General features: G+C 43.0%; 1 protein-coding gene across 6 annotated transcripts in view; it reads right to left on the bottom strand.

The window, feature by feature from the left end:
- RGS6 (regulator of G protein signaling 6) overlaps positions 1-18,601 on the bottom strand; it is a 516,863-nt gene that overhangs the window by 31,755 nt on the left and 466,507 nt on the right. For all 6 annotated transcript variants that reach the window (XM_054028464.1, XM_054028466.1, XM_054028465.1 and 3 more), the window contains one exon: positions 9,654-9,743. In XM_054028464.1, coding sequence (XP_053884439.1) covers positions 9,654-9,743 — 90 coding nt within the window. The remainder of the gene's footprint in view (positions 1-9,653; positions 9,744-18,601) is intronic.

Here is an 18,601-nt window from a genome sequence, read left to right as displayed (position 1 = left end):
TTTTCCAAAGATCTGTAATTCCCTAGTGTGCTTTTTAAGAGCAAAGTGTGTGGTTAAGAAATTCCTTTATTAAGCCTGCATTCCTGGCTCATCTGCCCCTGAAGGGGTTAGCTGAGAAACAAGAGCTCTCACAGCCAGGTGGATCCTGGGGGAATATGTCTAAACAATTGGACATATTCCACTGCCCAAGAATAGCATCAAACACCCGGGGTCCACCAAGGAGTGTGCCCGAGAGATCAAGGGTTAGGAATAGTGATGAGTCATTACCCAGATGCAGGGGGCTTAGAAGCATATGGGTTCCAGCAGTGGGATCCATTAATAACTGACTGGTGTCCACATAGAGAGCAGGACTGAACCAACTATACAGACTGATGAAGAGAACAGCTGAAGAGGGCCTACAAATTGTTATGGAAAACAGGAGAGATTCAGTAGTGTGATTGCAAGCACTGCTCAAAACTTTCTGTCTGCATCCAGGAGACAGAGTCCTGGAAAGAAACTTATGTGAATGTGGCGAGCCAGGGAAAAGATGATGATATTGGGAGGATACAATTTATACTGGAGAAGAGGGAAGAAGAGAGGGCCATGTATATGAGATAAAACCCCTTAGAGAAACAGATACAAGAAAAGTACTTCTCTAGAATCTTCTGCTTGTGATTACCTACCAGTTGTGACTTCAGCTGGAATATCAACCCAAAAGGACAAAGAAGGAGTACAGAAACAACAAAGAGAAGATACAAAGAATCCAAAAGGAAGGCAGGTGAACTGATGAAGGCACTTGTAACTGGATATATGCCAAGACTTTACCAGATTATACAGCCAGTTGATTACTTCTACCACCACAGAACAGCACTTTAATGCTTAGAAGACCAGACTGAACTAGCTGTCAGTGATGAGACCTCAGAGACAGCAGGGCCAATGGAAATGGGCATTGAAAGAAAACACCATCCCTTGTCTACATGAGACAACCATGGAACGTTTTCCTGTGTAACTATTTAAAAGAGCCACACTATCAGCCAAGATGCCACCATATGACATCCAACACAAATGCTAGAAATTCTAGGATGATGAAATTTTATAGCTGATCTATAAAATAGTGTTATTTTAAAAAGTATATTCGTTTACTGTGATTTTTAATTCTAAGGACAGCATTTCAGTAGGGAGGGAAGAGGAACAATGAGGCCATGCTTTCAATACTGGTGTTCATCTATGCAGGTTATACTGATATTCATATTCCAGAACCACATATAAAACAATGATAAATTGAGGGTTTGGTCCAAATATAAGTTAAAATGGCAGGTGTAATTCCAAACTTGACTGGGGGAGCTGGTCATTGTGGCTTCTATATGGCACACCAGCAGCACCACTCTGCGCAGTATAAGAGTTGGTGGGGGCAGGAAAGCTGACGTGGAAAGTAAATAAAGGAATGAGAGGTAAGGGGTGGGGGAGATGACTGGACTCCTCCTTCTGATTGGGTAAACTGTTGGAGAGTCAGAGAAACCAACCCCGCCCAAAGGGGTCCAAGGTAAATCAAGATTGGGAGGAGCCCAGTACAGAAAGAAGACCCCTACTCCGGGAAGTTAAGGAGAAGTTATCGTAAGTGATGGTCTTAGTCTTATTGCAATAAATTTCTGTTTCTCAATCAAACTCTTCATGCCTGTGAATTACTCCCAACCCTTCCACCTACCCTAAGTGCAACACCTTCCAGGATGCTCAGCTAGTACCAGTTGTGATGGTGATCTTTGTGAGTTGGACTTCTGTTGAAGCTGTCATAATTTGGTCACTGTGTGACAGCCACTATCTTGACCAACTCTGGGGACTGAACCATGGACATCCAGAGCTGAAAGCACAGATCTTTACTACTGGAGCTAAAGAACCAGACTCCATAGCTGGGGGCCCTAACAGATCTATACCCTGTGTGGATTGGGCACTGTGGGGGTTGTTTAACATTCACATCACAGTGTGTGAGTGGAGGAGAGAGAGGAAAGTACAAGGAACCTCCAGACTCACTCATATGTGGCCGGTGTAAGATCAAGTCACAATTGCAGTCCCGGTGCACAGGGAAGGGCAGAAACTCCTCCTTCTATGCACTCACAGGGGAGCATGTCACTCCAGAGGAGGCACATGGGAGAGGTAGGGAGAAAGTGAGGCACAGAGCTGCCCTTTGACACAGATCAGGCCAAGTGCATCAATCTAAAGGACAACGCAGACTGTGCAGTACCTTTGTGCATTGGACCTCTTAGAAGCACTGTCCCTTTCTGTGTAGATAGAAGTGGAAATCTGGGTGGGCCCTGACTTTTATGTGGACGGGCAATGACAGACTGTGCTAGCTCACTTCTCCCTCGATGCCACGCCCTCTTCATAGCCCTGGTGCCTCCAGACACAGGGCTTCACCTGCTGAGCTGGGCATGCGCATGGGGTGGCTCAGAAAACATCAAGGCAGAGCTGCCGGAGCGTAGCTTTCTGAAGGGCAGCCACATAGCTCTGTCCTGGATTTCAGGTGCCCAAGTGATGTTCTGGGCCACTGTGGCAGCACTACACCCCTACTCAGATTTGGGTGGGCCTGGATGCTGAGTGGGTGGGCTGCGGCCCACTCAGGCCCACATATGGCTACGCCCCTGCTTCTTGACCTCCCACTGAGGTGATGAAGCTTTGCCTTATCCCCAGCAATCCCCAGTGCCTTAAAGGCACATTTTTGACTATGAAATGTAATGGCTAGGCCAGTGGTTTTCAAACTTTTTAGGCTGCGTACCCCTTTCCAAATAATGTAGTCTACCACATACCCCCATCTGAGATAGGGTCATATATATCTATGAAAACAGAAAAAAAGAGTCTGTAAAAGGGATAACACAATACACAAGCCCTGGAGTGTGTTGTCCCAGATACAATTATTATAGCAAACATAGGCATAGTTTAACTTCTATATTTGGGGAGGCCTGGCTCCCAGTCAGCAGCTGCTGCTCTCCGGCTGCCCAGCTTTAAAGGTGGTGCTGCCGCCGCCAGCAGCAGCACAGAACTGCAGAGCCAGGCAGCTGGAGAGCAGTGGCTGCTGGCTGGGGTGTTCATGTTGTTTGCAGCGCAGGAGAGCTATGTTTTTAATCTTGCTCCTGCCCTGCCCTGCAATACCCACTCCCACCTGCTCCCGCATTGTTTCTTGAATTTTTATCCCTCTCCCACTATTATGGCAGCAAGTCCTGCAGGACCTGTGGGACCCCAGTCCCACTGCAGGGCTCTACTCTGAAGGCAGCACTACCACCAGCAGTAGCACAGAAGTAAGGGTGGCAACAGAGGCTGGTGGGGCATCCCATCCACTTTGCATGATGATGCATGGAGAGTTAGAGTTTTCTATTCCCTTTGTGTGGGGGAAAAGGAGAGGCAGGGGCTGCTCATCCCCTGTAGAAGTGCATGAGGACTACAATCCCTCTGCGTGGGTGAGTTGGGAGTTCCCATCCCATTGCATGGTGATGCAGGAAGTGGGTGGGTGCTAGTGGGGAGACATCCTGAGAGCAACATGCCCAGCCATTACTAGGAAAATTTTAGAGCCCTGACGTTGGACTGGGATCCCACAGATGCCGTAGGGCCCAGTACCATAATAGCAGAAGCATGATAAAAATTCAGGAAACAACATGGGAGGGAAAGGGAGTGGGAGTGGAAATGGGTATTGGGGGACAGGATGGGAGTGGGATTAAAAAAATAGTCTTCCTGCATTGCATACAACATGAACGCCCGTGGCCAGCAGCCGCTGCTCTCCAGCTGCCAGATCTGAACTTCTGCACTGCTGCTTTGCTGCTGCCGCCCACAACCAGGAGAGCTAGAAACATAGCTGTTTTTGAAAGGTTGGACTCTGGAGCGCCTTTTGGTAGTAAAGGTTCAATTCTCTGGCAAATTCTGCAACTGCAGAATCAGGAATGTCTGGAACACTACTGTAGGCTGATGTCGTTTCCCATTCTTAGGGAAACTGGAGTGTGGGGGTGTAAATGAACCACAAGGATTCAGTTTGGGGCACTGACATTTTATATCAACTGACAAGCTGCAGCATGTAAGGTTTATTCTAATACTGAAAGGGTTCACTGGGAACTACCATCTGAAAATTTAGCCATACTAACGTCCTACATTGAAACCTGCCTTGCAAACACTCCCAGCTCCACCATATGACACACTTACGGTGAACTGTATTAATGCAATAGCCCCGAGTTTAAATCGAACTATGGTATCTAGAGAACACCAGTCACCAGAGTATCGAGTTGTTGATCAAAGCATTACACTTTTCTATTAAAATAAAAAGCACTCAAACCTGGCTGCACGCCAAGCAGCCAACGTGCACAGTTTCAGGAGGAGCACACATTTGTGCTGTCTGTATTGCTCTCCAGCATTTCCTGCCTGCTTGTCTACAAAATGTGTGACTGGCTATGTGTTATTGAGGTAACCGCTTGCCTGCCTCGGTCCAACTCAAAGCAAAGGTGCTTGAGGCTGCCTTGCAAAGTGGAGGAAGGAAATAAAAATAAAGTAGTAAGAATGTAGAAAAATAAAGAGTAAGACTCTCTGTATGTTGTCTGAACGCATCAGGTAAAGCACAGGAAGTGCACCAAAATGCTTTGAAGTATGACAACAATGCTCGTACAAACACACACACACAAGCTTGTTCAAGCAGTCCTCAAACGTGCAAAAAGAAAACGTACCCTCATCAACAGTAAACAGACCAACCTACTGTTCAAGTTAACAGTAGGATACAGATTTTTAAAAATTTTAAAAAGCTTTTATTAAAAACAGCTGAGCCCAGTTAGGTGCAGAAAAAGATCCAGAATATACTATATCACTAACCATTTACTGCAGCTCTCCATGTTTCTTTTTCTATTGGTTAATTATTTATCAAACTGTTCCGATTTTAGTTCTTTTCAGTAAAAAGTCTGTTAGCACAGGGCAGCCTAGACATTAGAAAACCAACTACAAATGATTAACAAAATGATTAGTAGGAAATCTCTCAGCATTCTTATGGCACTCAAATAAAGCTCTATCACAGTCACACTTCCTCTGAAGGTACTGAGAAGGGGATGGAGAGGTGCTGAAGTTAGCTTGGTAGACACCAAGGAGACTGAGCAGGTGAGAGAGCATGAGACTGGTTTTCAGAGAGAACTTGTTTGCAATGGAGACTGTCCACCCATGGATGCTAATATGACTTTTGAGATCTCTTCTCTTTCTAATATGTATACTAAGGTCCCAGTTGTGCTCATGCTGGAACCAATGAAAGTTTTGCCATTGACTGAAGGAGAGTATGAACGAGTTATAAGAGCTCAGCATTCTACACTATAGGTCTCCATTCATATCAGAATCTAGTACTAATTTCTCCTTGAGACTTTTGTGTTTCAGAAGCATGAAATTCATGTCTTTCAAAAAAACAATATTTTACTAGGCATAATTATAAGCAAGGCTGGAAAAATTCCCTTGATACTCACTCACGTGTGGACTAAGAGTCAGGTTATCAATTACCCTGCACCTGACGTAGTCATTGAGCGCAGCGCAGAATGAGTGGAAAACACTGCTAGATCAAAGGGGTGGCAATTTACACCTACTTTGCACTCACTAGCACAGGGTATTATGGAATCTGGCCCGATCTGTTCTTGTTAGGGAGAAAAACAACTGCCCCACCCTCCTAAACCAGGCATATTTTATTTACATTGGCGCATCAGCTCTCCCTCCCCAATAAAGTGATGATAGATCCCACTCCCACCTATTTGCAGAGCGCCTCCACTGTTCTACTCCTCCTGGGGCTCAGATAGCTCTCAGCCCCTCACCTGCAGCTGGGCCCTCTCCAACCCTTCCCTCTCCTCCTCTTAGAAGACGGTGGCTCAAAGGCACCCCTGCGCCTCCTTTTTGGTGAGAATGGCTCTAGCTGCTTGCTGTTCATTTTACACAAACATTCCACTCTCAGAAGAACGTCGGTGCAGCAGCCACTGTCCTTACTGCCCCATCTCCTGAATGAGAACTAGCAGTCTCAGGGCCTCTCCACTCCCTCCCTCCTATTTATCTAGGTTCTTAGAATGACCCCTCCTGTTGAAGGAGCACCGGGGCTTGAGCTTCTTTGCTTTTTTCCTTCTCCTCAGAGGAGGAGCCAATGAATATCTAGCCCCCCTCAGCCAACACACCCTGTCAAAATCACTATTCGCCCTCAGTGAGTGGGTGAGGAGGTTTTTCAAGACCTAAATGTAACAGGCATTTCTTCTCTTGCATAAAGTTTACTGTCGTCCAAGGGCATGGCCATTTTTTGTCTCCTGAGGGGAAGGGATGGTGGTTATTGCCCACTATAAAATGTGGTACTGTATGTATCAGTAGAAATATGGGCAGACTGATGCTTGGTCTTGCACAGCACAGGTGTGGCATGTTGTGCGTATGCACAAGAAGTAAAACGCAATGGGTAGGCAAAGGAACCCAATCCTGCATCTGTGAGATAGCTGCTGACAGCAACCTAATGACTCCTACCTAGAAGCAGGAGTGAGGCCCACAGACAAACACATAGCTAAGTGGCCCATCTGCATGCTTACCGGGCTAAAGTCCTTTTCTCCTCAGATACATGGATGCACTGCCCACATCCTTTCCCTTTTTCACCCTGCCCTTTACAGAGTAAGGAGGCAGGCATGCAAGGGTGACCTACTTCTGTGCAATGCAGAGACCTACATCTAGCTCTTAACCTTCCTTGTTCCTACATGTAGCCTCCAAACACATCCCTGCGGGAGCCCAGTCCTGCACTCAGAGTAGTATACCATGGATTTGCAGGCTTTAGGCCATCATATTGTGGTACATATAACAATGACAGTGGTAGGAAAGAAGAAAAACTCCATCATGAATGAATAAAGAACTCCTAGCCTATACATGGCCCATGTCCACCATCTGTGCATCCATGAGTCTGTGTAAAGTATGTTTATTTTCCCCTCTCCTCCTCATAACTCTGCCGATTTATTTGAATCCTGGCCCACAAGCCCCTCTTGCTCATTCCACTTTCAGACCCTGGATCAGAAACTTTCACATATGCAGTTATTTTGTGATGTGGAAAAATGATACTTTGCACGTACACAGTGCATACTACATAGAGAATTGCACCTGAGGATCTCAAAATATGCCAGGCATTTTTACAGATGTTAATTAAGACTCTCAACATCTCTGCTACACAGGTCAGAATTATTACCTGCATTTTACAGAGTGGGGAGTATAAGGCTCACAGAGATTAAGCAATTTACCCAAAGTCACACAAGAAAATTAGTGGAAAAGCCAGGGAACAAACACAGATTTCATGATTCCCAATCCTGTACTTTTGCCACAAGGCCCATATATGGGATGCAATGTATGGCAATGACCCAAAATAAGGGGGACACAAAAATGCATTCATACAAGAAACTTAAAATGCAGTGGGATTCATTTCTTTAGTGTAAATAACTTTTTGTAATCTCAGTTCCATGATTCTGCATTTCTGCTGTAATTAATAGGAAACAAGAAAAACAAGGACACATCACAGGACACATCACGAATGCGGGCCAGTTTGGGACTAAAATGAGTGCTGTCCCTTGAAATGAGGGACATTCGGGAGGTATTCTCAACAAGGATTCAAACTTTTCAAGCCTTATTGAAGTCAATGGCAAAACTCCCACTGACTTCAAGAAGGCCAAATTTTTAATCTTGGGATTTAAACCCAAATCCTCAATATTGAAAGGCTCTGGTATCCCACTGTTCTTCCTTTACCCCCACTCCAGATTCCAGGCTGCCTCAAGAAGCCCTAAAGGACTCTCTCAAATCTGCTGTAAAACTACTAAGGATCTACCAGGTAGGTCAGCATATGGAAGCTTCATTTTCTTTCAGTCAACAACTCTGTGCTATCAGGGGTAAAATGGCTACTAGCCGAACACAGTAAGATGTGCTTTACAGCTTCTGAAGTAACTTTAATTTCTATCCACCATATGTTAAATTGGTGAATGACCCATCTACATGATTTTTGCCACTGTCTTCTTTTTGCTTGGGTATGTTTATTTGAGTACCTACAGCTCTTTCTAAAAGAAACTAGATTCTTATTTCCACTGCAGTGTTAGCATGACACTGAAATCTGTTCCTCAGGTGGCATGAGAATCATTCAAGTCATGCTGACAGGTCTAGCACTTGATCTGACAGCAAACAATGATTCCAAAGAAATCTTTGATTCAAAACTGGAGCTGGGAGGAGAACTTCCCTTTGTATTAACACATAACCATCAGGTCCTAATGTTTTGAAAGGGAGAGCTTGGGAGGGAGAACATACAGGGATGCTTGTAGGGATAAGACAGCAAAGGTTTTTAATTTTTCTTTTACATCATCACAGAGTGTTCAAGAGTTTTAACTGCACCCCTTTCTTTCCCTCAACCTCTGAATTCTGACCCAGGTTTAAAGAGCAACTTAAAATTTCAAATGTCAGCTAGGACTTTGCATTTCTTCTTCTGGTCTGTACTTGTCTAAAACCAGCTGGTTTTAAAACACAGGGCCAGTTCATGTCCTCAGTCACACCACTGCAATCCAACTGAAGCAAATGCCAGGCACAACGGAGAGTAAAGTTTGGCCCATTATGTCACGATATGCACTTTGAGGATCCATAATAGCAATGAGCATGGAAAAAGTCAATGGGATTGCACTGAGTTGTGCCAATGAATTGTAATTTGACAGCCCATTGAGAATGCAGTGGAGAAACAGCAGAAAGCATGATGATGGAAAACCACAAGCTCAGGCTGCGGTAGCTGGAAGTAATTGTATCTAGCGTTTTGTAAGGGAGTCACACAAAGGTAGGTGCGTGCACACACACACTTTCTCGCGCTCTCTCTTGCAGAGTACTGGAGTAAGCTGGGAGGTACAGAAAGCATTTAAACACAGCCACAAATGCAGAGATAAGTATCTTACCTTCTAACCCCCCCTCGCCTGAATAGAACTGGCTGGATAAGAGCTGACTTAATCCTACAGAATCAATTCTTTGCTACTCTGAGTGGGTAATTCATGGCAGAAAATATGGACGTGCTGACACCAAGGGGATGAAAAGAATTGAGGCCCAGGTCTTTGGTGAAGAATATGGCGGAAGTTCTTGATTTCTCTCTGGGTTGCAATTATTTCTTGTTTAAAATAAAAAGCAAACATTTTCGGGAAGCAAAGAGCTGGGAAAAGGGGAAAAGGAGGAGGGGGTAAGACATTACAGGTTGGTCCTCAGGTAAGGCATCCCAAAGAAGGACCACATGGTTAAATCTAGGATGCTATACCATCTCCCCAATCTTGTTACCTTGACTAGCAAATGAACACATTTATGGGGTCTAATTCTGACACAAGATATCATCTTTGTCATGAAGAGGAGACAGTGGACTTCTAATTGCCTGCATCGAGTTTGGAAGACGCCGGTAAAATCTGAGCATTTTTCCATATTCTGTATTTTGACTGGCTGGCCATTCTACCTTCCCCTGCCATGGCTGCCGAAGTTGTATATAGGGATGCCATACCCTGGGCCTTCAGGTGAAGGAAACAAATGTTCTCATTCCTTTTTAAAAAAAGAAACATAAAAAAAGTAAATGAAACAATATTCCCATTTCCACACTAGCAGCAAGCAGCAGGCGAGAATCAATAGGTGCTAAGAGATGCAAGCATGTCCTTCCCAAAAGATACCTTCTTCTTCGCCAGCAATAAGTCTTGGTACGTGTTAGAACGGAGGAAACGTGCGTAGCTGTCACTCTTCATCAGCTTGTAAATGTGCTCCTGTGGGGCAGGAGGAAAGGAAAGTTTGAGAATTGTTACCAAATACCATTCAGAAATCAGAGGGATTCAAAACAGTCCAGTGAAAGGGAGAGAGAGAGAGAGACAATTAGAAAGGGGGAGCAAAGTCCTAATTATAATAATTTATCATTTGTATTGTGGCAGTGCCCAGGCGCCCACATCCTGGAGAACTCTATTATGCTACGCACTGTACACCCCACCCAGAAGATGGTCCATGCCCCAAAGAGCCTGCATGTATTAATCTGCAGCCTAGAAAAGGGTTGAATTTGTAAAGCCCAAGGCTCTCAGAAGCTAGTATATTATGACCAGATTCTGCCATCTAGTGCTATTGAAATAAAAAAAGACTACTGACAGAGTGTTGTACTACTTAAATGAGAATAAGCATGAAAGAATCTGTTCCTTAACGTCCTATCATCAAGGTTCGAACAGCCATTAAGAGTTTACTCTGAGGAGGTCATACTTACAATCTGATACGCTGCTTCAGAGCTTTGGTGGGTGGAGTTTCTCTGCAATCAGACAGAGCTGTTTCCCCCCTACCCCACATCATCAACTTGCTTGTTCAGTTTTAATTAATAATTGAACATATCTTGAAAAACTCAGTTATTTTTCTACTGCCCCTGTGAACTCTTAATAACCCCATGCCAAACACAACAAAATATACTTGATTGAGTAAAGACAGAGAACAGCAGTAAAAAAGAGAGTCTAATTCACAAGAGGAGAAACAGGAATGCTGGACATTCTATTAGTTCTTTGCCTGTGGAAACCTCTTTTCTGCTGTTACACTGTGTATATTCATACCATATGAAATCTTTTTCCTCCACCCCAAAGTGTCAGTATTTAGGTATATGTATTTAGGTACATATGAACCTTTAGGAGAGAGGGGGAACCAGTGAAGGAGTTGGTTGAGCTCCATATGTCCACAGTGGTGGCAAACCAAGCAAAGTTCCAGCATCTATATAAAGTTGCTCAATCCTGGAGTTATATGTGTGTGTCTGAGTATTACCCTATTCAACTTTTTTACTGTGTTCTCTGGAAGATAGGCATTGCTGGCAATCTTTTTACTCACAGTATAATCTTTACCCAATGATGTAACCTGTCTTGGAGCAATCCTTTACTTGTCAATTTTGCTTATTCACTTTCAAATGCCACCATCCTCCACTGGTGCAATGTTCTATATCTCACGAATAGCACAAGATTTTACAAGAAAAGCCTGTTTACAGCAAAGCCAAAGTCTCTCTGTCCTACTGCATTCTTAAGAAAGAGAATCTCAAAAGACATAAACACAAAGTGGGAGGATAGCTTTATTTCCCATTACCAATACAGCAGCTGTGGAATATTTGCTCTAGTAGTTCAGCATTGAACATAGAGAGCCAAACTTACAGCCAACTAGAGGGGGGAAAATAAAGTATGTCATGAGTTTGGTCATTAAAAGCCTTATATTTTTCTTGTGTGCACGTGACATTACTTATTAACTCTCACAGTATTTCAGTAAGATTGTAGGACTCAGTTGTATTAAATTCAACTGGATGATAACTGGCTCAAGTTAATTTCCTCTTATATCACAAACTCTGTGCCCAGCAACTAGCATTTCACAATGGGCTAGAAATCAAACTATGTCAAAACACACACAAGGTTTCCCCATCATGAGACCAGGATCATTGTAGAGATGATTCTGTCTGTAGGTTGGGAATATTTGGAGGCATTGATGGAGGTGACATTCATGGTCTCTAGAGAGTAAGAGTGCCTGGAGTGTCATAGAGGATTCAGTGTCTGAGGAGGGACTGGGCCTGTCACGGAGATGAGATTCCCAGCCTCCGAGAACATGCTGGGAGCACAGTAGAGATTATGGCCTATGTCTCTGAGGAGTGGGTGGAGGAAAGTGTTGATTTCATCACTTTTTAGCATAGTTATGAATAATATTCTAGCCTTGGAGAAGGCTACAGGGAGGCCTGAGCACAAAAAATGTGCTGCAATACATTATTGGTGCAGGGATTTGGATGGCACTTCATGGGGAAAAAAACCCTAGTGGCCTATATTGCCAGGTCCGAGGACCTGACAATTTCTGCATGGCTCAATCCCGTATTCCAAGAATCACTGCCTTGGGTGGCGCCCTTAGTGAGTGGTGATGTCTGGGATCTACTATATAATGGAGAAACCCATATTCAGATCCTGGGGCTTGCTGTCAAAAGGAAATGATCCTCATGGGGTAAAAATATTTTCAGTCCTCACAGCCGCAGAGACATGCAGACAGATGGCACTAGAAGTTTGCAGATTAGAGGGAGATGTACCAAACCAGGTCAGTTAACAGTAAAGCTGTTGCCCCAGTACTGTAACTAGGGCAAACTATCCTCCTCCAAGCCAAGACAACAGCCTGTATTTGTTCTTTGTTAGAAAGAGTAGGGACTTTACACCTGAGGCTGGGAGAACAAAACAATGATTTATCAGATTTTGAGATTAAAGAAACAGTGAGCTGACACCTTGACTGTGTCCCTCCCAGGAAAGACAAGGCAGAATCACTCCCAAAGCTCTAATGTAGATGTATTCATGTCATTTTTACTAAGCATTCTCTCTGGGTTTCACAAGTTGGAACCAGCAAAGAATGATATTGCTACTGTTCCTCTGCAGGGCACTGGCATTATGGAATTGTTGATAATTATTCCTAAACTTTGAACCTTAATGAGGAAAGGTGGTTGAGCATGGGAAATATGTAGCTTCCAGAACCAAAATCTTGTTCTTCAGTATAAGTGTTCAAGGGTTTTCTTAAACTCATGACTGATGACATGACTGATATGCTGACCATTTCATAACGTAGCTTTTCTGGAACATTCACTGGACATCTGAACCAGCTGTTCATGTCTTGCAGGGTCTGCAGAGTGTCTGCCAGCTGACACATGCTCAGCAGAGCTCCCACCGGCTCACTTGAAAGAGCTGCTGAGAATGGACCACAAAGGTTCCAGTTTGAATTGTGGCTGCAATAATGTGCATACACAACAAATCCAGCCACTGGATGGTGGATTCTAATAACTGGATAAGTCCATACTGGTCTTTGATACCCTCCATTAATAGACACCAATATATCGTCGATACAACTGCCGTGTTAGAATCTAGGAAATCTGCAGCCCATTGAGGTGACTTGTAATTATAGTGTCTAGCACGTCACAACTTCTGAAATACACAGAAAAACAAGCAAATTCAAATAATAAATATTGGGGGAAAGACAGATCAACAGTGGAGCACGTGGAAATTTAGCTGCACTACTCTCATATAGTGCAAATGGGCGAGTCCCATTATGCATATGGTTTTAATTCATTCCTTGTTCTGGGCTATCATTGCTACCTACCGTGATCCCATTTCCTAACCTACAGAGCAGCTGCATGTGTTTCTCTTCTTTACTGTGTGGCTGAGAGGATGAATAACCTGTTGTGAGGCTATAATCTTCCTCTACAGACATTTTAAGGGATGCAACATTTTTAGGGATGCGGAAGTGCAATGCCCTCTACAGACATGCACATTCCAAGACGTGCTTATCTACATGGTGCTGCTGACATGAAATTCAGGGCTTTCCAGTTGGAACGTGAAAGAGTATTTCATTTCACAGAGCATGTATCCCAAACCAGCGAGTTAGCTGCAATTAGCACAGTGACTATGTAAAGCAAACACACCACTTATGCAATCCACAACAGCTCAGTTGCAACTCTGGACAGTAGAGCTTATTTCATTAGAAGAAGGTTGGGCAGTTCACTGGAATTGCCCATTACTCTTACTCAAGGAATGCCATGGAAAAGTTATGTTCTGCCTTGCACTGTCGTTCAAAAGAAGGAAGAGACATTTTTTATTTTAGGAATAGCAACAACAACTCCCCTAGCAATCCTTAGGTACTGCCCCTCAGCGTTAGCAAACAGAATGAAATGAATAAAACCTCAGTCCTGTGCACTAACCTTAAGACAACACCCCTCTATGTAATGTTCTAAAAAATAAGCCTATAATATAAATCTCACAAATGACTTTTAAACATCAACAAAGGGAGCATTCTACTTTTAAAACTCTAGAGTAAGTGGAAAAGAACATTTTTCAAGAACAGGCCAGGGGGCTGACTTTTATTATCCATCCCATTTGCTCTGTCTAGGGCCTTCTCTCAGAGGCTCAACTCACAAAACCACAGTCTAATGTTGTTTCTGTCACATAAGAGCACCATCATCCAATCAGAGTGGACGAGGTGCCTGATGTTGCATAGAATCATAGAAATGTAGGTCATCTGGTCCATGCCCGCAGGATCAAGTATACCTAAACCTTCCCTGACAGATGTTTGTTTAACTTGTTCATAAAAACCTCTAATGTTGTCAATTCCACAACTTCCCTTGGTAACCTATTTCAGTCCCTAACTACCCTTATAGTTAGAAAGTTTTTCCTAATAACTAAACTGAATCTCCCTTGCTGTATATTAAGCCCATTACTTCTTGTCCCACCTTCAGTGGACATGGAGAACAACTAACCACAGTCCTCTTTAAAACAGCCCTTAACGTATTTGAAGACTGTTAACAGGTCCCAAACAGTCTTCCTTTCTCAAGACTATGCATGCCTATTTTTTTTATAACTTTCCTTATAGGTCAAGTTTTCTAAAGCTTTTGTCATTTTTGTTGCTCTCCTCTGGACCACCTCCAATTTATCCACATCTTTCTTAAAGTCTGGCACCCAAAATCCTTACTAAAATTCAGATATACCACCTTTACTGCTTCCCCCCATCCACTAGGCCACTAAGTAAGAAGGCAGTTAGGTTGGTTTAGCATGATTTCTTCTTGACAAATCCATATTGGCTATTATTATCACCCTATTATCCTCCAAGTTTGAACAAACTGATTGTTTAATAATTACTATGTATTACTGAGACCTGGCTAGATAATGCAGCTGGAATTGTAGTGGCTCAGGTTGCTTTAGCCAATCACTTAGGGTATGTCTGTGCTGCAAAAAAAAGTATACTCAGCTTAGGTTAGCTAACCTGCATTAGCTAGCTTGGCTTAATATAGCAGTAAGGACATGGGCAATGAGACTTTTAATTCAGACCCTGAAGTTTAGAGAATGGAGCACTGAGGTGATGTGCTCACAACAATCTGTTTTATGGTTAGATTTTTTAGGGCATATAGCTCTATTACTAGATAGAGTGACATGATCATATGTAAGAATGAATGATACATATAGTTAATTATCATCCTCTAGCAAATGAACTAAGGTAAAATATCCATGCTGATTAGATCTACAGGTATCATTTGTTCACTCACACCTGTGGTTTAGTGAGTGTGATCAGAACAGACCTTCTGTAGGTTAACTTTTTCTCCTAAAAGATCCCAGAGGTAGTGCAGGTCACTTGCTTCTACTCTCTGAGACTGTACGGTATCTCCAGACAACAGTCTTTGCTCCCCAGTCTCTGAACTCGAGCAGCTGGGAGCTACAGGTCTGTGTATACCCAGCATTCTGAATAAAGTATCCCTTTTGTGTGAATTCTGTCTCTTCTCCAGTCTGAAGAATACTACATGGTGCCGGAGATGTATCGGTTCCATCCCATATTCTCTGTGCATAGCTTTATATATTGTCTATTAAATTTTGCAAATAATTGCTCAGTTGCTGTTGCAACATATGTTACACTGTAAATGTGAAAATAAATAGTAAATTTTAAAAAGGAAAATGTTGACACTTCTGTGAATTAGAAAACAAAGGACCAACAAGGTAGTAAATCAGGGAAACTTTCTTTACCAGAGTTATGAGAGACCGAAAGGAAATCACGCCCCAGCTATGCCTGACAGCTGAAGTGTGGGGAAGTAAACCCTGATAAGACACAGCACCCCTCTGCTGTTTTCCCTTCACATGCCAAATCTTTGGAAAGAGATGAAGGACAAGCTTTGTAAATTTTCTTGACAAGAGAGGAAAGAAAAAAAAAATCAAAGTTGGAAATCCAGACGGGAATGTGGGAGGTGGATGAGATAGCAGAAGCTGTCTCAAAGCTGCACCTGCCTCAAATCAATGTGTTGCAACAAGATCTTAAGTCTCTCCCTCCCCCAAGCAATCAAAGTACAATGACCCTGACTAGGGCAGAGGGTGGCAGCCGGCCAACCAACCAGGACCTTGGGAATACCAGACAAGGATGCTGGAAACGGCTGAGTGATTTTAAAAATAATTTTATAATGCACTCTTCTAGGCTGGGTAACTGATAGAGCTCAGCAAGCATTTTCTTCATTCAAAGGGTCCTTTCTAGTGGGAAATCTTGGCTATTTTCTCTGAATTGTATGTACAAGAGAAGGGCAGTTTCTCTGGTTGAAAAGTGGGGTTTTTTTTTATATCCATCCAAAATCTCATGTGCTCCCTGCCCGGTGCAAAATCTACACAAAGTCCAAGATTTTTAGGTCTTGTAGACTTCTGGGCTCAAGTATAATGTTCTTGCAACCTTCCAACTCAGATGACATTCCAATATGCCCCCAGATTCTATCTTGCTAATAGAGTGCCCCACAATCTGGTATATATTTTGGAGTAAGCAGAAGCTAATGCTTGTCTGTAGCTGTTTAGATGGACAAAGACACATCTTGAGATTGTCCACACCCTGTGTGTTTTAAGGTACAGTTTCTATCACATTTGGAGTATAAAACATTCTTTTAGAATAAAAAACTTGCCCCCTTAACAGAGGATCTACACAAGGCCTGTGCACCACTTAAGTTCCACATGCTTCACATTACATTCCTTCAGTTTGTCCTCTGGAATCCTGCCCTGGCTTACAGGATTCTTGTAGCACAACAGCACAAACACAGACCCAGGGAACATCAGCAAGCTACGTGGGATAAAAGAACCGAACAAACCCTGGAAGAGAGTCAGTTAGAACATTTAAACCTTTTCTGTGTCATTGCTGAACTTAATGTTCTTAATAAGCACTCTTATCTGATCACCATTTGGTCTACCTGAGTACTGAGAACTGCACTGCAACTTGATTCAGATTAGGTAGGAGGAATTGACACCACAGCACCAGAAGCAACTGGTAGCAGATGTAGTTCAGAGTATGCATGAACTATGTAGCAGAGGGAAGGACCTAACCTTACTATACTCTAAAAGAAAAACACCCATTAAAAACTCAAAGCGTTTTCATTCAAAATACCCTTAGCCTTCCACAGCCCACACACAAAAAACCCCTCTTCTGCATTTGCTTTTTTCTTGTTCCCATTGCATTTTCAATTTTCTTCCCTTTCCCCCCCCTTTCAGACTATCTTTGTGTAATCATTTTAGCGGTGTCTGCATGCACCAACTAAAGCAAAATTACAAAGTTCCCTGCTTGAGCCCCCTGGTTAACTAGAGTGGTGCTAGCTAACATTGCTACGGTTAAATGATCATTGTAGACTCTGTCTGAGCCCTAGATTTTGAGAGATTTATAGTTTAGAAAAGAAATGTTTGAGGCTGGTAATTGACACAAAAGATCTTTGCCTGAGAGTGAACTGCTCCGGAAAATTTGAGAAAAATCTATTTGCCCATTCTCAAGTTATTCTTTGATTTAAGTGGCACAATAAATTACACCTGAAGTTTTAGCTGTTGGGTTTCCTTTGCACTCAAACAAGTGATTCTGTTATTTAACAACTGATGCATAATTAGATCAGAATATGGACGTACCTCTTTGCTAAACTAGAAAAGCATAAAACTATGACTGAAATAAACATTGGGATGAAGGTACAGTAAGGTGGTGACGGAGAAAAAGAAATAACCAGAAGCATTGAGAGCTCATTTTGAATAATGTACAGGAATCTGCTGCTTATCCCTATAGATCCATAGTTGGAAATACAATGTAAAGCTTTACGGTTAGTTTATAATGTATAGATAGTAATACAGTATAACATATCTTTAGCATCAGAGCTATTGAAAATCTATTTGATAGTTGGTTTTTCACTATCAAATATATGGTGGAAGTGCAAAACTGCTAGGTGTTCTTTACATGCTCATTGTGGGAGCATGCAAAGGCGTAGAGTTCTGGAATTTGGTACAATCCAGAGGTCAGCTTCGTACTACAGGAGGATTTAGAGCTAAATATAAAAACAGCTCTCCTGAGAGACAGGAGTCGATTCAGTATTCTGATGTCATATGAGCAGCTTTAGGTTTTGAGAGCAATGATCATTGCTAAGAAGTTGATTCTCACAATATGGCGAAATCCTGGTCCTTGGCAAAAAGCCTGAGTGAACTGGCTTTGCCTCATGGAGGAGGCAGCTTTTGCAGGGAATGGAATCCCCTTTCAACCAGGAGACACTGCCTAGTGAAGCCTCCATAAACTGTAGTAGTGGCCCTAGCCTACATACATGTTGTCCAGCTGATACACAAGGTTATAATATATGGAGATATACCTAATCTCATAGAACTGGAAGGGACCCTGAAAGGTTATCAAGTCCAGTCCCCTGCCTTCACTAGCAGGACCAAGTACTGATTTTTGCCGCAGCTCCCTAAGTGGCCCCCTCAAGGACTGAACCCTGGGTTTAGCAGGCCAATGCTCAAACCCTGTGCTATCCCTCCCGCTTCTTGAACTTACTGGTCAAGACTTTGCTGTAGCCCCAACCCATCTGCCACTTCCCTTTCCACGTTCCCGCGAAGAGAACACTACCACATAGCTGAGTTTCATTGTATTCAGGGATATTTGGAGTCCCTCTGCAGCAGAAGTGTCATTTTACTGCATTTTGGGCATTCCCATGGGTGAGAGTGGAGGGTCAGGATTTGACCCTATGGAAGTAGCCTACAATAGCACATATCATACAACATTGTCAATGGTAGGGGCTACATACAAAAAAAGTGTCCCTATTGTGATAAATTATGTCAGACCTTTTGGA

Source organism: Malaclemys terrapin, chromosome 4, assembly GCF_027887155.1.
Source record: "Malaclemys terrapin pileata isolate rMalTer1 chromosome 4, rMalTer1.hap1, whole genome shotgun sequence".
Classification (NCBI taxonomy): Eukaryota; Metazoa; Chordata; order Testudines; family Emydidae; genus Malaclemys; species Malaclemys terrapin.
This window is presented reverse-complemented; position numbering and strand designations above follow the sequence as displayed.